Source organism: Ammospiza caudacuta, chromosome 2 (assembly GCF_027887145.1).
Source record: "Ammospiza caudacuta isolate bAmmCau1 chromosome 2, bAmmCau1.pri, whole genome shotgun sequence".
Taxonomy (NCBI): domain Eukaryota; kingdom Metazoa; phylum Chordata; class Aves; order Passeriformes; family Passerellidae; genus Ammospiza; species Ammospiza caudacuta.
Window position 1 is genome coordinate 26,887,941 of NC_080594.1, and position 21,497 is coordinate 26,909,437.

Consider the following 21,497-nt stretch of genomic DNA (forward strand, 5'->3'; position numbering starts at 1 on the left):
AAATAAAATTATTAGAGTATTCTATGTGGAGAATGTAGATGGGCTACTGGCTTTGCACTCTTAGGTTTGAGACATGTGCTGAAGGCTTGAAGTTTCTTTTCAGGAGAGTGGGATCCTTCAGTGCAGTCGCAGCTGCTGCCTGAGGTGTTTTTCACTATTATTAAATGATTATCTTCTGTCTTATTTATATTCCAAGACCTTAGTATGTGTTTGATGTTGGTGTTTATCTGGCTCTGCAAACGTGACCTTGCAGTTAAAACAAAGTAATTGCGCAAATACTTCCCTCTTGTAAGATAATGCTGTGGCTGGAAATGTTGTAGCCTTACTGTCTGTCACTGATTAGTTTTAAAAGCTGTACCAGTCTGCTTGCGGGAAGCCATGGTGCTTATTTTCTCAGCCTCAAGGCAACTGAATTGTAAAGCAGCAAGTACCGGGAAATCACAAATTCAAGATGAAAATGAATTAATTCTATTTAAAATGTTATTGGCATCTCTCCTTGCTCTTGACAGAAGATGTTTCAATAACTTGCATGGTTGATGATTAACTGCTGACTATTAAACCAAATTGTTAAATCTCCCTGAATCGAGTCATAGTAAATGTGTAGGTGACAGCATGGAAGGCAGTGTGTGAGGTATGTGTCACTAACATTTGACAAAGGTGATCTTAGTGTCCTGTGGCAGGACCTGTTATGCTTGTTCTCACTCTTGAGTCAGTAGAATGGAGGAATTGCTACAACAGCAGAACTAGCCTCTGGTAGCATCCAGGGATCAGCTTTGTTGCCAGGGTTATTTGCTTGGAGAGGCTGCATGTTTCCAGCAACTTAGGTTTGCTCCAAGGGTTCATTCCTTCTGAGGGTGATATACTCTTGTTTTGCTGATGATAGAAACCAGATGTGGCTGTTAGAGCCTGGCTGGTTTGACTTCAATTTTTCATGGATTGAGTGGGAGTAGGCAGTTGTGCCATGCCTCTGGAAGTCAGGCCAGGTATCATGCATGCACAGTAGGTGCTGTGAGCACATGTAATTAGCATCAGGCTGGGGTTGACAGCCTCTGGGACACAATCTCTCTCCTGGCTATGGTGAGTGGGGAGAAGGAAGGGTAGACAAAAAGCTATCAGGGAGGGAAGAAGAGTATCCTCCTATGTGGAATTTTTCTTCTCTCTTAAAAAAAAGAACACTTTGGATATCTTTATTGAATAATTTTGAGAATTAATTAGTTTTCTCTGTTACTGTTAGCAATTCTTAAACTGATAGTATTACTGACTGCTATTTTTAATGTTGGTGGTGTGTCATGGGATATCTTTTGGTTTTTGTTTTTGGGGGTTTTTCCCCCCCCTCACCTGGAGGTGGACAAAGCTGGACTTCTGTAAACTCATTGGAAGAAGAAAAAAAGATTGCTTACAAACTTAATCTCAGGGCTTTCTCTCTCCACTGGAAACTGTAAAGCTTTTATCTCCAGTTGATTAAATAGTCCTAGTTTTGGCAACTGCAAATAGATGATGAAAGTCAAAGATGACAGGGCTTCCAGACATAATTTCCAATCTCAGGATTCTGAATTCACCTTTTTATGCCTTTCATACTGATATATGGTTCAGTTTAATATCCTTGGAAGAAGAAACCTGTGAAAGCCTTAATTATTTTCCTACCATAGTGAAGAAGCTAAAGGTGAATGAGGAGGCTAATGGAAAGGATCCTTGCCTCAAAAGTGAGGATGTTGTGTCTGGGAACTCTAGTTTGTATTAATGAACAGTCAAAGAAAGGTCATGTTATGCCCACAGTAAGAAAAATGCCTATGGGAAAAAACCTAAAAAAGTAAGTCCTTCCCTTGGAATGAAAAGGTAGGTGGAATCAGTGGAAATCAAATGAGCATCTCAGAAAATTGCTTGTATCTGGGAGGCTTCTTAAGGAATTTGAAAATGTGAGATATCAAGGTGTTGAAAAAAAGATAATAAAAAAGGCTTAAAAAGGCAATTGATTGGAGTGCAAGTTGGATGCCAGTTTAAAGAGTTGGTCAGTGTGAAGGAGTTTGAAAATAGAGGCAAATAATTGATACGGTGAAAATAAGCCTTTTACTTTTCATAATATAAAAGCAACTGAGGTTGCATAAGATGAAGAAAGTATTTTGAATTTTTACATGTATGGATCTGGTTTCTACAAGAAAGAGCTAGTCTGTGAGTGTGTGACAATATGTATGGCAAGAGTGCAGTTAGCATATATGACTCAAACCTGCACAAGGAGGGATGCAGATAGGTATCACAATTTGCAAGATAATTTATTGAAGCACAGATACAAATCGAGGCCCTTTGGGGCCCAAGACAGGTAGGGTTAAATGAAATATTTATTTTATCTATAGTTGTTTGAATCTTCCTTCCACCTTTCTCTGAAGACTCACCCCATTCTTGGAATGGCTTACTGGGCTGCTTGAAGTGGGAGTTGTTTGGGAGGCTGATATTTAAGGCCTTCTGACAGTAGCTCTCTTACATTATATACTTGGTACGTTGTTCTTATTTGTGCGTCCAAATGTTTGGGTTGTGGAGGAGATACATCAATTCTCTTCACATTGGAGGAGGATTTTTGGCCTCCTCATTATTTGCTGATATGAAGCGGTCAGCTAAGGAGGATGAGAATTGGTTAAATTAATTGCTATAGGTCTACAAAGAGAATAAAATTATTTAGCACATTAATGCTGCATTTTGGTGTTTTGTTGGTTGGGCTTTTGTTTTTTTGTTTGTTTGTTTGTAGGTTTTTTTTAAATGCCCTAGCTTTAGTACAAATACCTTTTGCTGTGGTTGTAGGACTGTCATGTTGTTTGTGTACCTGCCTGGAATCTCCAGAAACAGGTACCTTTTTTCAGCCCTCTGATAGCCCTGATTATACAGCAGCAGTATTTTAACGTGGTAGGAGGACAGACTGCAGTTGTATCCAACCCTTGAACATGGGTGATTAGGCTAAAGGGGTTTTCTCCCTTCTTTTGGTGCTGGGAATGTCTTTGGTGCTGTTGATGCGGCTCCAGACTGAGCACTGAGGTAGATCTGGTTGATGTAAAATTTCAACCAATTCTAAGCAAAGACTGCCAGTGGTGCCCTGTGAAAATTAGCTTTTGCCAGCTGCAGCAGTAGATAGTTCTATATATATAAATTATTACTATACACATATAAATTAGTCTAGAACCTGAAGATTAAGTAGAAAAGGTCAGAAAGAAAATACTTCAGGTTTGTGTGATGTACTTATTTTTTTCTAGCCACTGGGAGAAAAACCATAAGAAAGGCAACACGGTTCAGGAAATCTGCATGGATATCCTTTTAATGAAAGGGAACTCCCTAATGCAGAATGAGAGCTTTAAAAGTCAACTCTAGGAGATGGAAAGAAGATTTTTTAAAGTTTTATTTTGGCCTTAGTTGTTAATTTACAGCTTGTATTTCTGCAAACAGATAGTGGTGTAGCACTGTCTTTTTCAGGTGTGCTATGGGTGAACCAATTGTATATTAGGAGAGGAAAGAGGACAGGTAGATAAAACTGTGCAAGATGTGATTGTTTTGTGGTATATTAAGTCATTAGCAGCAGCCAGGAGAAGTTTTGGGGCAATTGCTTGGTGAGTGCCACTTTCCATAGAATTTCAAATGCAGCAGGGCTACTGGCAGGCTTAATGAGATGCCCAGAGTAATTTATAGCAAAGCAGTTTATGTAATTGGCCACAGTCATTCCTGCATTATTATCCATATAGTGTTGTGGTTTAATATGCCCCTTCAGGTTTTCACTGTAGTCCTGACTGAAAGTATTTATGTCTCCTTGTATGAGTTGCTGAAAACCAAATGGCACCAAGGGGAATTACTACCATGGTGATTGTTTCCTTCATGATGTTGTTTTCTGATCCTTGTTTGGGCACTGTTACTAAACTTAAATATAGATCAGAGATGCAGTTACAGAGAGACAGATTTTACTGGCAGGGTAAGGAGGGAAATGTTCGCTGAAGGGTGCTGTTCCTTTGCTTCTGTATTTGTCTACTTTGGTATCACATAATCTTGGTGGGACTTTGTTGCAGGTAAGGAGGATGAGTTGAGAAGTTAAGTCTTGTAGTTTCTTTATTGTATAAGGCATTTTTCATCACCCTCAAAACATCTGGATTTTCCCTGTCTCTGTTAAATGGATCAAATAAGTCTAAAGACAGGCAGTTTGAACTCTTTTTGGATTACTTGGGCAGCGTGCAACGGAAGATCAGGTGAAAAAACAGATGTTCTTAACCAATATCATTGCCTACTTGTTCCACACACGTGATATAAAAACAAATGTGAGTCAGATGAAACTGCTGTTCAGAAAGGAATGTATTTTGTTATCCAAAAGGAAATAATCTTGATTGGGCTTTTAATTGCCATTGCATCATAATACTTAGTACACTTATGGCTGTTGAAAGCTGGACAACATAGTTACAAGACTCAAAATTAGCCTGGAGAGTAGACAGATTGACTTGAGCAGAAGGGTAACTTTGTGCTGGAGGATGACAAACTCCCTTCAAGTACACTTAACTTTAAGTGTTAAGGTAGTGCAGAGTTCATTCAAACACACTTGGTTTATTTGTATTGTTTGTTTTAGAAGTTGGTGTATTACAAGGACTTTGTGGTTGTATTTTGATTTACCCTTTATCTTTTTGGGTAAATCTTCATGGGATGGACAAAACTACTAAAATAGAACAAAAAGAATGCTTGAATGCTGCATTTGTGAAGTCAAGACAGTAGATAGAGATCCGCCATTTTCCCCTAAAAAATGAGAAGGACTTTGGCAGTTAGGAACCGTGTGAACTTGGCTTGTGCTAATTCTGGGGAGGCAACATGAGATGTGGTTTCTGGTGAGGGGCATTATAGGAATAGTTTTACTACCAGGTTCAAAAATGTTATTGCCAGCTAGGGAGGCGTTGATGAAGATGCTGAATAAATCTGAGATTGGGACACCTTAGCTCTTAAAAGCAGTTTAATTTCTAATTCAGAACTGAGGAAGATGTTTGTCCATGGAAGTGTCCAAAGTTCTTGAACTTTTTACTTAATTTTCATATTTAAAATCTAAGTGTTTGTTTCATCCAAACTCATAGGTGCCTGGTGGCAGTTATATAAATAATTCTATTTGAATCTGAAATAATCAGCCTCCTTGCTAATTGCCAATGTCCACACTCAGGTGTTCAATCAGCTGCAGATGGTGTTATCTTATAAACAGGAAATGCACTTAAAACAGTCTGTGCTAATGCTATTTTTGAGACCTGAGTCACACTGGTACCCAGGCTCTGGTAAGGCCTTTCTGAGATCACTTTGAATCCTCTCACTGGCTTTCTGATGGAAATAAATTGTCAGTGAATATTTTTCTGTATGGATATACTTCTCAATATTCTCCTATTCCTTTCAGAACAGGAAGATTACCCGTGATATATCCTATCTTTGCTTTGGGAAAGCAGAAGAGTTACCTTGTTTTTCTGGTGAAACCAGTTCCTGCTATTTACATATGTAGCTGATCTTGACAGCAGAACTGCAGGTCCTCCAAAGCCACCACCCAGCTAGGTGCACAGACAGCTACTTACCCTAGCCAGCAGCTGGGGCTGCAAAATGACTGTAAATACAACCGCTTTTTGTTCCATTATCTTCTCCTTCCAGACTTTCAGTTTGAAATCCGAGTGATTACAATGCCTTGACGTGCATTTTTCTGTTTCTTCTGTCAGTTTCCTCAGTAAGGCTGTGCTGGGAGAGGGCTCTCTGCTGCTGACTCCATGTAGTTAGTTGTGAAAATGTAGCAGACAGGTAAGGCAGGTGGAAAGGGAGAGCCAGTGCAAAGACAGCAGAATAGGTGCATGGTTGCTGTTCCCCTCTCAGAGCAGGCAGAGATCTGTTGGGCATGCAGAACCCTGCATCCCTTGCCTCTAAGTGCCTGTGAAGAGCTGAGCTCTGGGTGGCTGGTAATGTACACATTTTGGGGAATTCGGGTGTACATGAAGCATGCCCTGATGTCCTGAGCTCCTGCTCTGAACCTCAGCCTGACTTAAAACAGGGAACAGTGGCTGAGTTTTGATTTGGCTCCATGCTGAGCTGCCAGGTGCAGATGTACTCTTCAGGCTGGTTCATGGATTGTAGCCTTCAGCAATGCAGAGAGGAGAGGGTGCTAGGCATTAAGTGCTTCTTTCCAAGCTGCTGTTTCCCTGGTGATAGTACTTTTCCTCTGCTGTTCCCTTTGGGACTTCTGTGAACTTGAAGTGATTTATGCTACTGCAGTCTGCTTCCCAAAATCAGTTTTGGTGATGGTGGTTTTAGGTCGGAGCTGGGCAGTTCTTAAATGTCACCCCTGCATAAGTTTTCTTTGCCCAGTTGCTGCAATATTTGTGTGCCTGTTCTGCAAGGCTGGGGTGTTTCAGCCTGTTTTCCAAGGCAGCATGCAAGCAGAGGCTGGCAGAGCGCTAGCTAGCACTGCTGGAGGGGGGCCAGCACCAGCTCTGAGCAAGTGGGTGAGAGAGGGGGGAGCTGTAGAGGCTTTGGCCAGGGATTTGTATGGTTTGGAACAGGCTGCAGGCAGCTAGAGGAGGTATGTGTAGGGGGTGTGTGTCTTCTGACTTCACATTAGCTTCATGTCTCAGTCAGTTTTATTCTGAAATGGGGCATATGCTTTGCTCTGCACTGTACATGGCAAGCTTGAGATTTTTATCTCCAAATCAGAGTTGTTATGAAAGTACATTGGCTGCGCTGTTAAAATGCTTTAAAACACTTACTTGCAGAAAAAAAACAGGACTGAATACTACAAAACCATTGCTTCAGAATAAGCTGAGGATATTCTCAATCCAAGGTCTTGTTTTTCAGGAAAAAAGATATAGTACTAGTAATGGCAGGAGGTTTTCTTATAATTGATAAAAAGGTTATCATTTTGTTTCCCAAGCACCTTCAGCTGAACCCTGTTTCAGTGAAATGGGAAAATGAGCTAATTCTGGTGTGACCTTGCAGGAGAAATTTGTGAGAGTTCCTCACATGTTCTAACCTGAAATACTCTTACAAAATTCTTCCCAGTCTGTTCTACTGTTTTGGTTTGTTGGGTATTTTGATTTTTTTTTTAATTTGTTTTGGGTTTTTTCCCTTGTTTTCTTTTTATAGAACATGAAAAATGTAATCTCTAACTGGTTATGCAAGTCAAAGTTCTCTGAAGAAATACCTTTGTATTTTCAACACTAAGTCTTTTAATTTTCTGCTTGGGAAGGATGCCAGATTTAAAAATTCTTCACAAAAATGTTACCTTTGTTATAATTATATAACCTGATGTTAGCAGCATAGTATTTCATAAGATGTTAAATTTTCTTGTCTGTCAAAATCATAACTGTAACAACTTTGGTTGTGGATTTTCTAGGCTGTTTTGATAGTCGTATAGGTGAAGCTGAAGCATGAGACCTTCATTCCTGCTCTTGAAGGAACACAGTGACTGGTGAGGTGTGGGAAATGACCAGGCCTTCTGTGAGCAGCATTCCAGCTCAGCCAGGTTCATTTTCTACATGGGGAAACATTTGTGATCAGGTCTCCCTGGTCAGTAGTTGACCAGAACTGCTTTTCAGGAAAACAGGCTTTCACCATGTGCTAGGTCAATGCTGGCTTGGTGAGACTGGTGTCCATCTCACTTGGTGAGAACTGGGCTACTCCTGTGGGACAGTGCTTTGATGTGCTCTACCCAGTCCACAAAATAAATGGAAATAGTCTTCCTTTCAGAAGCACCTCTTTCAGTCACTTCCTTGACGCTGAGTGTCAGATGTTTTCTGAGTGGGCATCCAGTATTTCAGCAGCTCTCCATAATGCAATAGTTCTGAGGAGTTTCCTTCTATGTGGATTTTTGGAAGCTCCTGGTGTTATTGGCAAGGCATAATCTGCCTAACATGTTCAGTGTGCCTGCCTGTGTGAGAATTGTGAGAACTATTTAATGGTAACACTCATCTTGGGAGAACTAGGGCTCTGTCTTTAGCCTTGTTTATGGGGTCTCGTAGGCTTAAAGAAACACAACTACCACCCCTCACTCCTCTATTCACCCCAACTCTTCTCACCCCCAATGAAACTAACCCCTGGAAGATACAGTAGCTGGAGTATTTGCCAGTGACCTGTATTTTAATGACCTTTCTTTAAATTATACATACTGTATTTCCAACAGAAGAAAGACCTAGTTTCACCAAAGTTCTTCTGGGTGCCACTGAAGGAGGATGCTGTTGTTTTTCTGCTCGGTCAATAAGAAATGTTAGAGTTCCTTTCTCGTTCAGCTTCCACAAAGAAGAGGGGGGCTGGGCCCCAGGAGTGGGGACATAATGGCTTTAGTGCACAGCCCTGTGCCTCCCAATGGCCCTGTGCTTATGAGACTCCCCCCTCAGCAGGTAAGGGTGAAGGAAAAACAGTATATAATGAATGTAAGGAAAATATCTGTAGGTCCCTAAACATTTCCCCTTCCCACTGTGACTAGGAGCTTGTTCACATTTCCTTGAGAGCATGGGAACTTTTGAAAAGCAGGCTTCTAAGGAATACAATGGCTGAGCAAACCCTGGCAACAGTTGCAACAGTTGCTTGGTTTCTTTTCTTTTTTTAATTGGTTGACATGCCTTTCATGACCTATCAATTAAATACAACTGTGTGGATAAGCTGATGTGATCAAATATCTCCTTACTAAAAAAAACCAACAACCAAAAACTCCCAAATACACACAACACCCCTCCCAAAACCAACAAAAGTGAACCAAAGTAGACAGTAAGTCACCCTAAGTAATGTCATGGTCCTGTGAGTGGTTCTTTCCCCATGTAAATTAAATGCTTTTGTCCTTCAAGAGAGAAAAGAACATAAGTCACTGCTAGTAAGGCTTTTGAGTACTTAATGATTGAAAATTGTTCCTAAACAGTTTTTTTGTAATTTTTTTCAAGAAGTGGTTAGTGAAAGTAGATCACTATAACAGAGTAGATCTGAATTGTTTATGTACAACAAGATGAAGTGAAGAAGTCTGACACTTCCAACATACAGCCTAGTTAGTGCTTGGTGTCAACAGAATTGGGAAACTGTGCCCTGTAACTGCAAAAAGATAAGGCAGACTGGCAGTCATGTGGATATGAGCTTTCACTGTGATTCTGTGCCTAAAAGCAATCTGTGATTCAGATTTATGTTTGTGGTAATTCCTGCAATGCTATATCTAGCTTTCAAGAAGGACACTGAAAATGAGAGGATTCAGAAAAGCCAGCAGAATAAGTCTGAAAAAGAACAATCTTTTTGCTGATAGGCTTGAGAAGCTTAATTCCTACCTCAGAAGGAGATATGGAGTAACTTGCTTACCATCTAAAAATAATTCACAAAGTAAAGATGAAGTTAACCAAATATACTAGCAGAAGAACTATCCATAGATAGGATGGATTTTTCCATCCAGAGTAACTTTCAATTTAAAAAGGTAAAATATATATTTTATTTTTTTCCAAAAAGAAATTTGGTCATTGCAGCTCTACTTTCAAAGCCAGAGACTTGTGGCTTGTGTATTATAGATCAGATTGTATGATTAATGAACTTTTGTGGACTGGAGAAATGGCTGCAGTGGGATCAACATTTCTGTGATGGAAAGTCTTGTCAGACCTGGCACCTTTTACAGGCGAGAGATCCTCTCAGTGTGCCATAGAAAGTGTTCCTGTGATAATAAGGGAGTCTGCCTGAATCTGTCCTGGAGTATGTGAAGTCTCAAGTTTGTCTCCCTTACACTGTTAAATAAGGCTTTTATTCAGGGCTGTTAACTTGGTTCTCATCTCCCCTAGTGAGTCTTTAATTTCACTGAAAGTGGGATCTCTAGTATGTTTTGTTTAGGTTCTTTTTGGGGTTTGTTTTTTTGTTGGGGTTTTTTTTTTGGGTTTTTTTTTTTTTTTGGTAGGCTTTGGGTTGATATTTTTCCCTACTTTTACTTCCCCTAATCAGGTGCGTTTAAAGAACATTTGCAGTATAGAGGAGTCCTGTATAAAATCCAGACTTCTCTCTGACTGGGTGTTGTTCTTCTGGAGACTGTGTTCTTTTTCTTTCTCCTGATGCTAAGAAGAGTTTTATTATTCAGTAGAAATGCAACAGCTTTTGCCAGAATACTTAATGTTTGTTTTAATATGCTTATGTAAGGTTAAAATGTACTTTTATCCTAACCTCACTAATACCTCCAAATTTGTTTTTGACCATGTCTAGAAACGTCATAGGAAAGTACAGGTCTTTGGGGAATGGTCAGATGATCTTCTATTTGGGGTTTAGAGTTAGTGGCTTGGATTTACATATTAGACAGAGGAGCAAAGTTTTAAGTTCCATGGGCAATATTTTGATGGTTAAGTGAGGCTTCTGAGCATAAAAGAAAAGGTAGTTTGGGGAGCTTCCTTATAGGCTTGTTTGATTCTGGGACCCTGAGCCTGTGGTGATAACTGATTCTGAGGCTGAAGCTCAGTGGGAGGCATCTCTTGAAATTAGGTGATATGAGAGTTATTACCCTACTGATAAGTTCAACTTACCTGTGATTTCAGCTGTTGAATTCATAGCTGCATGTCACAACTGTAGAATGCAAATCTTCAGGTTACCTGGGTTTTGTGGCATCTCAAAACAACAGGAAAACACTAACAAAACAAATGCAGAATTATTGCTGTCATTAGTTATTGTTAAAAAATGTGCACACCATTCTGCTGAAGTTGATTGCTTATTTGCATGCTTAGTGATATCTGCAATCAAATAATTTCCTAATGATTAGGATTTTTGATGTACTCATGAGAGAAGTTATTGCCTAATTTTCCTCTGCAGTTTGCTAAATGGCTCAAATTGTTTGCAGTGGCTACACTTTGAAGATGTAAATGTGCAGGGAATCTGTTTTTCTTACCAGGCTTCTATCCTATAAATAACTCAGCTTAGTTCTATTTAAGTTTACATGTGTTTTTCTGGAACATGACTTTATATAGTTGAACCGTCCATTTCCAAACAAGGTATGAGAATCATTTGGTTTATGTGTCTCTAATATCTGGTTCTTACATAACTGTCTTCTGTAAAACTTCTTGGTTGTCACTGAAAATGGTTTTTGTTGATGCTGTTTTACAGGTTTCTGGTTTATATTGTGGCTTCAGATGAAAAATGCTAATGAATTGTTGGCTGCACTTAATAATTTCCTTGGTGATTAAATATAGCATGACCATAAATGCCTAAGATTATCCTCAGGCCAAGTGTTTGCCTGATGATTTATAATTAAACTTAGAAATGTGTATGTATTAAAAACAAGTTGCTGTTTTCATCTTGCGAGTGCCATGCTATGACCTGTTTTATGCCTTTCCTCTTTTTATATTTGGTGCTAGATTTCATAACTCAGAAGTGGCAATCTGCTTCAAATACTGCCACATGTTGGACATTATAGTAGAGATTACGAGAGATGCTGTATTCATAGAAATGTGTTGTTTTCTTCACTTTAAGGAAATTAAAGTTGCCAATAGTGTTAAAATTGCCCCTCTTGTTTCCCAAGTTTGTTGAGGGATCTCTTCTCAATCACCAAGCCACCTGCTGAGTAGGTAAAAAATACATATTTAAGTGAGCTAGCTTTCATGCAAAGTAGGGAAAATATAAGGTTCAGAAGTTTCAATGTGCTCACATTTTTCTGCTGATGAGATAAGGATTCAGAGCAGACTCTGCCTAAGTGTCCTAGGAGCTCAGTAGAAATCTGCCATTAATAAGGTTTTCTTATAGTCCAGTCACTCATGACAACGCTTCTAAATGCCAGCAAGGGTTTCTAAGACAAGCTGTAACAGGTTTTATGCTCTAGAAAATTTCAGTTCTAAGTTAAACTCAGTATCCAGAGTCTGGATTCTTTTTTTCTGTTGAACTGGCTGATTCATGCACTAATATAAATATGTCTGTGACACTGTGATGCTCCCCTTTTCTTTGATTCCTTTTGTCTTATAACTACAAAGATGCTGAACTTCAGTGTAGCTCTTTGCTCTTGTATGCATCATGTTTGAGAAACTACATTTCTCCTTAAAAGCATTGCTTCCTAAATCATGATTTCAGAAATTGTGACTTTTGTTTTCCTCTCATGGCAAACTAATTCTTTTATTCCCTGTATGCTGGTGTTGGCAATGCAAGTCCAGATGTCAGTCAGCTGAGGTAGGACTGTGTGTAAATCATAGGGACTCTGGAACTACAGGTGGAAACTTGACAGGTGTGAGTTAATTTTTCATTTTCCCCTATGTCTCTTTCCAGAGTAATTGCAAAGAACTAGATTTCTTCAAAGCAGTGCAGATATTGGATGCTTTTTTTGGATGATCAGTTAAAAGTGTGCATTTCAGGGTTGGATGTTGCAAGCCAAGAAACCATAGCCCACCTACTTCAGCAGATTACGTGCTTTCCAAATGTTGCTTTTATAATCACAGAAATAACTGAAATATAACTGGAGGCATTACAGTTTAGAGGAGACATGTCTAACATGTTTCTCTTTAGCTACACCCAAACCTTTCATGTTTACTTTTCTCAAAAGGGGAGGGGTGGATGTATTTTTTGTCTCCATCCCTTGCTGCCTTTTTGCATTACAATGCTCAGAATATCAGTGGACAGGAAATATGTACTCAAACAGAGGTCAAACATATAGACTTTTTTTTATTCATGGTGTAGATGGTAAATTGACTTATTTTTTAAGAGCTGATCTGTGTCAGAGCAACTTTGCGCTCTCACATGTTACATGCACTTGATCACTTGACTTTGAGGTTGTACTTGAACTTGCACTTGCTGTGGCCTAAGAGCTCAGTTCTCAAGTATAAGATGCCAGACAATTGTAAGATCTAAGTGTAGGGTTGTGTTCAGGGAACTTTTGAACTGCAAGAAGCAAGAATGTCCTCAGTGAAAAAGAGCAAAATGTGGGAATCTTGAGGAGGTGGGATCAGTGCATTTGTTCTAGTTTATTAAAAGGGCCATCAAGCTGAAGAGAAGTCTGGTTTTGTCCTGGGGTTTTTTGGACAAGCACAAACATAGTGAAAGGATAATGCCAACTAAGATGCTGCAGGAGTGTGTCTAAAGTAAGGTCATACAGTCAAAATTAGTTATTTGCCTCCTTTCTTCCTTCTTCCCCATCCTAAATATAAATAGCAACTAATCTTATGATGGAGATGGGTTTAATGATGAATGTCAAGTTTTGGAGTAATACGGGGGCTCAAGCAGAGAATAGCATCCATGTGCTTAAGATCTTTGGAAAGGTAAAAAAAAAGTGTGAAAGAGGCTTTTGTAGTATATTTATACCTGGTTCTAGGAACACTTAAAAGTGATTTCTTCCTGTAATAGTTTTAGTCCAGCTGAGTCATGGCCTTATACAGCATTTAGTTAAGACTGCCTCTAAAATAAGTGTCCAATATCTGTTAAGGAAAAAAAAATGATCCTCTTACAACTGAAAATGAATGGTAGGACTTCTATGCAGAATATTTTCTGGAGAAGGTGCTAAACTCTTCATTTGTATAGGAGCAGGGACATTGGCTTATAGGAGTAAGGAGTTAAAGTCCATTGAGATAGTCCTCTGCTGTGAGTTTACTGCCCAATTTGAATCTTAAGAAAATCCTAAACAATGATCTCTTTAAAATGGGGTGAACTGTAGAACATGACAGAAAATCAAGAAGTGATGGTGATGCTGCTATTCATTCTTACTGGAGGAAACTATTTTCTTTGTTCCTACAGTTCTAGTTACAGCAACTGTTGAAAAATCCAGCGCATTGAAGTATTCCTGAAGTAATATTCCAAGCAGACATTGATGTTCTCTGTTGGGTCCTTTTGTTCTATTGGCCTCCATGAGGGCTTGATTTTTTTTCTGTCACCTCTGTGTTATGGCCTTGCTGCCTTTTCACTTGGTCTATGCTAGAATATTTAGTCCCAGAAGGGCTCTCATCCCCTTATAGGGGGAGCAGGTTGCTATCATAGCACTGTAATGCCTTGTGACTGGCATCTGGCCTGATACAGGGAATAGTTTGGCCCATGCCAAATAAATACTCTTACATAAGTAAGCATAAAGTTACAGTGATGATCACATTTAGATACCACCTATTCTTTATTGCTCTTCTGAGGTTCATTTGTTCTTCAAGATAAAATTACACATCCAGTGTGAAGACAGTTGATGGCTGAAAATAAATCTGTTTGCATAACCTTTTACTGTTCTTTGTTGCAGCTCTCAAGTTCCACTTACAAATATAGGAGTGAGGAATTCAAGAGACAGTTTTCTCATCTGCCAGACTCAGAGAGACTCATAGTAGGTAAGAAGTAAGCACAGAAAAAGTCTTTGTCTTCTGTTTGGTGACTTCAGATTGCAGTCATGTCAAAGCATTTTGTGGTTTTTTTATGGCAAATTCTGACTACAGGTGATAACTCCCTATTCTCCTGTCTTTGAATTAGCAAAAAATACTTTCAAGGAAAGCCAGCTCCATACTCCTCTCTTCTACTGCTTGCTTTGTGGGAAAAATAAAAAAAGGGATGTTGTTTCTGAGACCCTGTTAACTAGGTAGATCATCTTTAGAAAAAGCTTTCCCCTTGCTCCCTGGAATTAATACCCTTTCCCAAGGCACCTTGATTAATGTGACTCCCGGGACAGAGTGACACGTGGGTGGTTGTAATTTAAAAGACTATTTTTCAGATGAATGGGAGAGGAAAGAAGCAGGTGTCAGAGAATATCAAACTATGATGCATTACTTTTCTCAGCACTGAAATACTCCTTTTCCTGCTCTCTTTCACTCCACTGCAGAATCCAAAGAAGGCAAGCATGTAACCCTGCCTCCTCTGCATAGTGATGCACCTTATTCCCTTCATCATCTGCCTGTGTTGTATTTATGTAACAAATACACTGTATATTTTCATACAGAAGTGGCATTGTGACTATTTCAAGTTCATCTCTCATTTTATGCAGCATTTAAGGACGTGAATATTGAGAGGCTGTTTAATGTATGCTTGGAGTATGCAAGCAACAGCTCTGAAGCAGTTAAATCCCCGTGTCTTTTTCCAGTCTCAAGAGGCAGTTATCCTCTGAAATGCCTTATGCATTTTTAAAATACTTCAGTTGGGATCTGAAACAGAAGGAAAGGATATTACTTCAAAGCATTGTTTTGATGTTTCTCCTTCTGTTGGATTGATGCAGAAAGCCATGGAGCAAACTCTGAAGCACAGTTTCAAAGGGACTGCGTAGGATTTAGAGAAAGATTTAGTAACGGGTTAATCTCAATCTGCTCCATAACAAGCAAAGCCACTACTTTCATATAAATTTCTTTTACCCCATAAAAAGCAGTGTTTCCTTGAAAGGACTTTTTGCCTCCTCCAAGCAAGGAGCTCTTCCTTTGCTTGGTGTAGAGAAACTTGGTCCAGGCTTTGCAGTGCTCTGAGAAACCACTGCTTGCTGCTGTTCATGAAAAGAATTGTTACTGCTTCTGTTTTTAAATCAACTGTTAAAATTAAGTAACTATTCCACTGTACTGAGCACTGCATGTAAATATTACAGAAAATAGTATTTTCTTAGGGAATTAATAGGGAATTACTTAGAGCTTCTAAATGGGAGCTTAAAGGAGTGCTATTATAATTTGCCTGAAAATGTTGTTTTCAAGCAACATATTAAGTTACAGTTGTGAAAGCTTAAAAGGAGAAATGCTAATCTCTTCCATCTGTTTTGATATTCTCTTTTGTGTAGGTAGGTCAGAGTGGGATTGCTCATCAGTTGCCCAATGATGACCTCTGTAGGTCTGAATCCCTCTCCTAAAAAACACAGAAGTCAGATGCAAGCTTCTTAGTAATGCTCTCCTCAAGTCCTTAACTTCAAACTCCTGTTGTCTTCCTCTGTCAGCATTTTGATATCTGACAGTTCTCAAATATGCACTTAGTTCTTTAGATTTAAGCTTCTGTAGTTCTAGTTGTAGTTAAATCTCCAAGGGCTTGTATACATGACTCATTCTTGTTATAAGGAAATTTATTTCTGCTTGATTATTTGAGGAGGAAAACACTAGAGAACTTTTAAAATCATAATAAAAGCTTCTGTAAATGCAGATTTAGCTTGAAGTTAGGATGCTGGGGACGCCTGAAGTTCTTGATATTTGAACAAGGAGTCTATTAATTATGTTCCTGTAGTACACAAAATCAAAATTCTGGCTCAGACAATACCAGATATAAAGGTATTAGATACCTCTAAGGGCAAAATCACTAATATATATTGTATCAATACATACATTCTGCATATTTTGTGTACATTAGGTAGCCTTCTTTAGGTTGGACCTTGCCAAAGAAGTCCATCTTAATTATCTAGCAGCAGTTCTTCTGAAAATTCCTTTTGTTTGAATCTTCAGGCTCTGAAACTGGGAAAGCTCTGAGATTTTTAAGAAATGCAACTAAATCCTCTGCTCTTGTTCTTATTTAGCAGGTATCTGATTATGGGTAATTAAATTGTAGATGAAATCAATTTCTCAATAGGGGTGTTTCAGTCAAAGACAGAATGATAAAAATGATAGTCAACTTCAGGAAATACCCCCTGCCTCAAGAACTGGATAGCTTCAATCTGCCTGTTAGTGTCTCACTCTGCAGATAGTTTTAGCTAGTGAAAGGATCTGTTTAGTAGAAAACTATTATCTTGCTACAACATGAACTACTGTTGCATAGGAGTTGACAGTATAATCTGTTTTACTCTAAAATATTTTGTTTAGATGCTTTGAAGTTTGACTAATGAATACTTCTCCCATATATTCCTGCTCTTGCCTGACACCTCTTCTCTGAAAACCTAAGATAGTACACAGGGGATGGAATACATAGATGGAATGCTGTCCTCACATGGATGTACCATCAGCTCTGGCTTTGGGCTGTTCCCAGAGCAATGGTCTGGATGCAAGCCAGTACAAGTCTGCCTCTGTAGACTTCTTAAAAGTGAAAGAAATGGCTTTTTATTGTATTGTAATACCCATTTCATTTCAGTTAACAGGTTTGGGTGAGCTGTGCTGCAGTCAGTGGGTGAGTAACTTGCTCTTGCTCTCTGTACACAGATTACGCCTGTGCGCTCCAGAAGGACATCCTGCTGCAAGGACGCCTGTACCTCTCTGAAAACTGGCTCTGCTTCCACAGCAACATTTTCCGATGGGAGACCACAGTAAGATCTCTTAGCTCACTTGAATCCCACCTTTTCCATGTCCTATCCTCTCAGGATATAGGATTAGAGTCTCTCAGATATCATACTAGTAACTCTGGGCTGTGAAGAAAGAGCCTGCATCCCTGAGTGGAAATTCAAATCCTTGATGTAAAATAAGAGTAGCAGTGGAGGCATCTGAATGCTGAAGTAAGCCTGTTCAGCCTGTCATTCAGCATAAGAAGTTTAGTAGTTATGCTAAAGCTGGCTTTTTAGTTCTGGTAATGACAGTTTGCCTTTCCTTACCATGCAAAATTGTCCTATAAAGGAATGTAACACATAACCTCCTACTGTAAGTCCTGGGGCATGACATGGTACGTGGTGTTGCCCTATTCAGAACTCTCCAGTATTAAACCTTACTTGACATAGCCTTACATGTAAATATCAGCATCTAAAAATAGCTGAAGGGAATAGATAAATGACTTCTGCAAGTTCTCATATTGTGGTCTATGGCTTTTGAACAGTACAAGCAAGTACAGTACAAGCAAACAGTACAAATAGGTATTTGTGATATGTTGGCCCTTTATTTCTATCAGATTAGGTTTATGAGTTTAAATTTATTCATTCAGATGCAGTTGTTGCATCTGCTGCAGAACTTGCATGAAACAGTGAATAAGAAAATGAAGATAACCTAGCAAACAGAGGATGGACAGGTCAAAATGTTCTGTGAACTATGAGACTGCTCATAACTTAAGTCAGTATCTCACATTTGAGTGCTCTGAAATATACAGGACAAAAAACAAATAGCTTGTGTATTTAAGCCCGTGAGGGGCTGTAGAAATACTTAACTGAAAACCAAGCTTAATTTCATCAGATGGATTTGATGATTGAATATGTCTTATTTTAGATGTAAAATTAATTAAAAAATAAAGTATAGTCTTGAATATATAATCTGTTCAAAGACTGATTTAATCCAAAACAGCATACATCCTGGTAACCTGTTTCTGCCTGTCTAGCAGGGTGATATCTTCAGCAATAGCTTTAGGCACTCTGAGCTCATCAACTACCATGATAGAGCCAAGTTTGGGACCTCATTAGCAGGCTGTGTTATTGCAAAGAGGGAGGGAGTAAGTGGAGAACTTCCTGCTCACACAGGAAAAAACAAGTTAGAGCTGTACCTTCCTCCTTTCTCTATGCTGAATGGCAGCACAGCCTTATATTCAAGAGAAGAGGGGGGGTAGGCTGGAAGGAAATAGCTTCTTGCAGCCAGTCAGACCATGTTCTTCTAAACAGAAACATTTCAACTACTAATACACAAGTCAAATGTGCCTAGAAATGCAGAATTTCTTGCAGTGACAAGACTGCAAATAAAATTTTGAAAATTGGCTATATTGTAAACATCTGTGAGATAGATGAGAGAGATCAGGTAACAGACTATGTCCTGCTTTATGTACAGCATCCTGATTGGGATTGACTTTCAGATCTGTGATTTGTGTTTGGTTGGGATTGTGGCTGGAGGAGTGGAAGAAAAGCAGAAAGAACCACTTACTTCCCTAGCCCCAAAGTGAAAGAAGAGGAGATGACTCTTAAGTCACCTCAGCTTCTACTTTGAAATGCTTGCTGTTAAAGCAGCAAATGGAGACAGCAATTGCCTTTGTGATCTCACCTGAATTGCATCCCAGAGTTTGGAGTTAGTTTGAGTTCTTCTTGCATGTTCTGTAACTTCTAAATTTTTAGTCATAAGTTATTTTTAATATGTCTTATTAAATGTGTTTCTGCTTAGATTTCTATTGCTTTGAAGGATATAACTTTCATGACAAAGGAGAAGACTGCTCGTCTCATTCCAAATGCCATACAAATAGCAACAAAAGGAGAGAAGGTAAAAATCTGTTTTTAAAAATATTCTTGCTAAATGATAGAGTCCTGAACACAGTACTTGTTCTAGTCTATATTTGCATAAGTACTTCCCTGTCAAATGTTTAAATGTGATTTGGATTAGAAGGCAGACTTAGATTTGGTCCCTGTGCACGTTTGCTTGCTAATTCATCTCCAGTTTGACTGCAGAACCCTTTAGTGGTGTTGATACAGTAACCAGAAAGTAAAAGTTTGTCTCACCTATTCCAAGGAAAACTAATTCAAAGCATGAATTCAGAATGTGTATTCTTCATACTGGAAAAATATCAAAGTCACTGGATTTCAAGTACTCCTTGAAGAAAACTACTGAAAACAAAAGGACTGTGATGTCATGGGTTTTGAGTAATGGAGAAATTTACCCCAGAACATGTGCTGGGAAATGAAGTTTTAGGTGTGTATTTGAAAAACTAAAAAGCATGATGCAGAGTCTTATGTGTAATACACTTTGTGAGTAGTTCTTCTATAAATGCTTTAAAAATAATAATTATTGGCAAAGAACAGAGCTTTCCACTGTGAACCTGGAGCTGTTCTTTGGGAAGCAACTGTGATTCATCCTATTTGGCTGTTCCCTCTCAATTCATCCAGCATTAACTTTCATTGACAAGGAAGATAGACCTCTTGGCTAAAAAAGCCCCAGCTTTCCAATGGGAAAGATTCTAATACTTGAAATGATGCATATAATTTGATCTTCTATTTTAATTATTTTAATTTCACATCATCTTGTGTGAAAAAGTTAGTAAAAGGCTTATGGGGCAGAAGAATGGAAATAGCCATGGCCTGTGAGAAACAGGCATATGTGTTTCTGATTTGTTCAACCTCCTATGGGAAAAATTTAAGTGTGTTTAAGTTGAGGAGGGAGCTCTTCCTTTATACCAAGGGTAGTGACATGGCCAGAACAGCATGTGTCTTCATTTACTGTGTGGACATTGGGGAAAATCATCACTGAAAGTGATTCAAACTGTGGAACCTGAGGAATATGACCCCAGGTTTGTTGAATGTGAAATGGGTCAAGCTGTTACTGATGACCTTGGGCTATTCGAGATACAAGGAAGCATTCTGGGATTCCTGAAGATAGCTACACGTGAGCTTATGTTTTACTTTGTTTTTTTCTGCAGTTTTTTTTCACATCATTCAGTGCAAGAGACAGAAGCTACCTCAGTATCTTCCGTTTGTGGCAGAATGTGTTGCTGGATAAGGTAAGCTTGTCTGCAACACTACCTGTGGTTAAGCAGCCAAATCAACTTTTTCTAATGTTGACAGATGTACCTCTGGAGAATAAGAGACTAAAATTTGCTTTTCTTTTCTGACTTAGAATTCTAATCTGATGTTCTGCTTTGGTTCCTTGTACTTTAGATCACAGACAAAATTCTAATCTTTTCCTTCTCAGACTGCCACCTACAACTCTGCTGTTGAAGGAGCATTTTGTCTTTCCATATAGTTTGCATGCTTCTCTTCACTATGAGCTCGAGCATATGTTACTAAATTGATATGCATTTGCTTCACATTTTCTATGCCTAATTTGTGATCAAAAAGGCAAGACATTTTCTCAGTGAAAACTTCAAGGAAAAGAGGCCAAAACTCCTTATTAGATAAGTTAGCTGAACCTTTGCCAGCCAACTCATTACAACTCTGCTGACCTTGCATAAATGCAATAAAAGCAGGCTGTATGATATGGAAGTGTATTTTGGCAACTTTGGCTGGTTAGCTTGATTTATATTGCAATTTGTGGCTACTTAAGCTAATCTTTCTAAAAATAGACTGACACATTTGCAGAACATCATGAAAGACAGACAAGACAATTTTTTTGTAAAAAAGACAATTTTGTAAACCAGTTCCTTCCTGTTTGTCTCTCATTGTTTAAATATTTCAATTCAGCTGTAATTACAACCAAAATATCCATATATAACACTGCAACGATCCCCAAAGGTTTAAAGCTGTTTTACTACTTACACATAGTAGCTACACTTTTTTTCTTTTTGTTGGATGAATTTTAGGGCAGACTAGAGGCACTTTTTGTCAAAAAGAGCACTGAAAATAAAGGCAAGTGCTATTTAAGGCAAAACCAATGTTTCTTGCAAATCCTTTGTCCCTCAAATCAAATACTATTTAATTGTTTTGAATCCAGCCACAATGTACTTTGTCACCTTTTGACAGAAACGAGCAACTGGAAGTAACCTTGCTTTCTTTCATTGTGCAGAGTTTGTCAGAAATGGCACTTATGTTATTCACTTATTTAGTTTGTGGTGCTGGAGGGTCAATGTATGGACATCCAGATATACAAACCTATCCTAGGACTGGAACAGAGGTAACAAGCTTTGTGCTGTTCAGTATTAATTTTTCTTGTGTGTTTCTTCTCTGACACTGAAATGAGTGTCATGTTAGGATCAAATTTTCACTTGAGAATAGTAGCAAAAGGATAGATAAGAAAGCAGGAGGCATGGAATGCATGCAAGATGAGATGAATTAAGCCAGCAGGTTTTAGGAACCAGTGCATTAGAGT

The 21,497-nt window shown here is 38.8% G+C and overlaps 1 protein-coding gene across 2 annotated transcripts in view; it reads left to right on the forward strand.

The window, feature by feature from the left end:
• Positions 1 to 21,497, forward strand: part of GRAMD1C (GRAM domain containing 1C) — a 51,177-nt gene that overhangs the window by 3,087 nt on the left and 26,593 nt on the right. For both annotated transcript variants that reach the window (XM_058825431.1, XM_058825432.1), the window contains exons 3-6: positions 14,165 to 14,249; positions 17,004 to 17,107; positions 18,867 to 18,962; positions 20,113 to 20,193. In XM_058825431.1, coding sequence (XP_058681414.1) covers positions 14,165 to 14,249; positions 17,004 to 17,107; positions 18,867 to 18,962; positions 20,113 to 20,193 — 366 coding nt within the window. The remainder of the gene's footprint in view (positions 1 to 14,164; positions 14,250 to 17,003; positions 17,108 to 18,866; positions 18,963 to 20,112; positions 20,194 to 21,497) is intronic.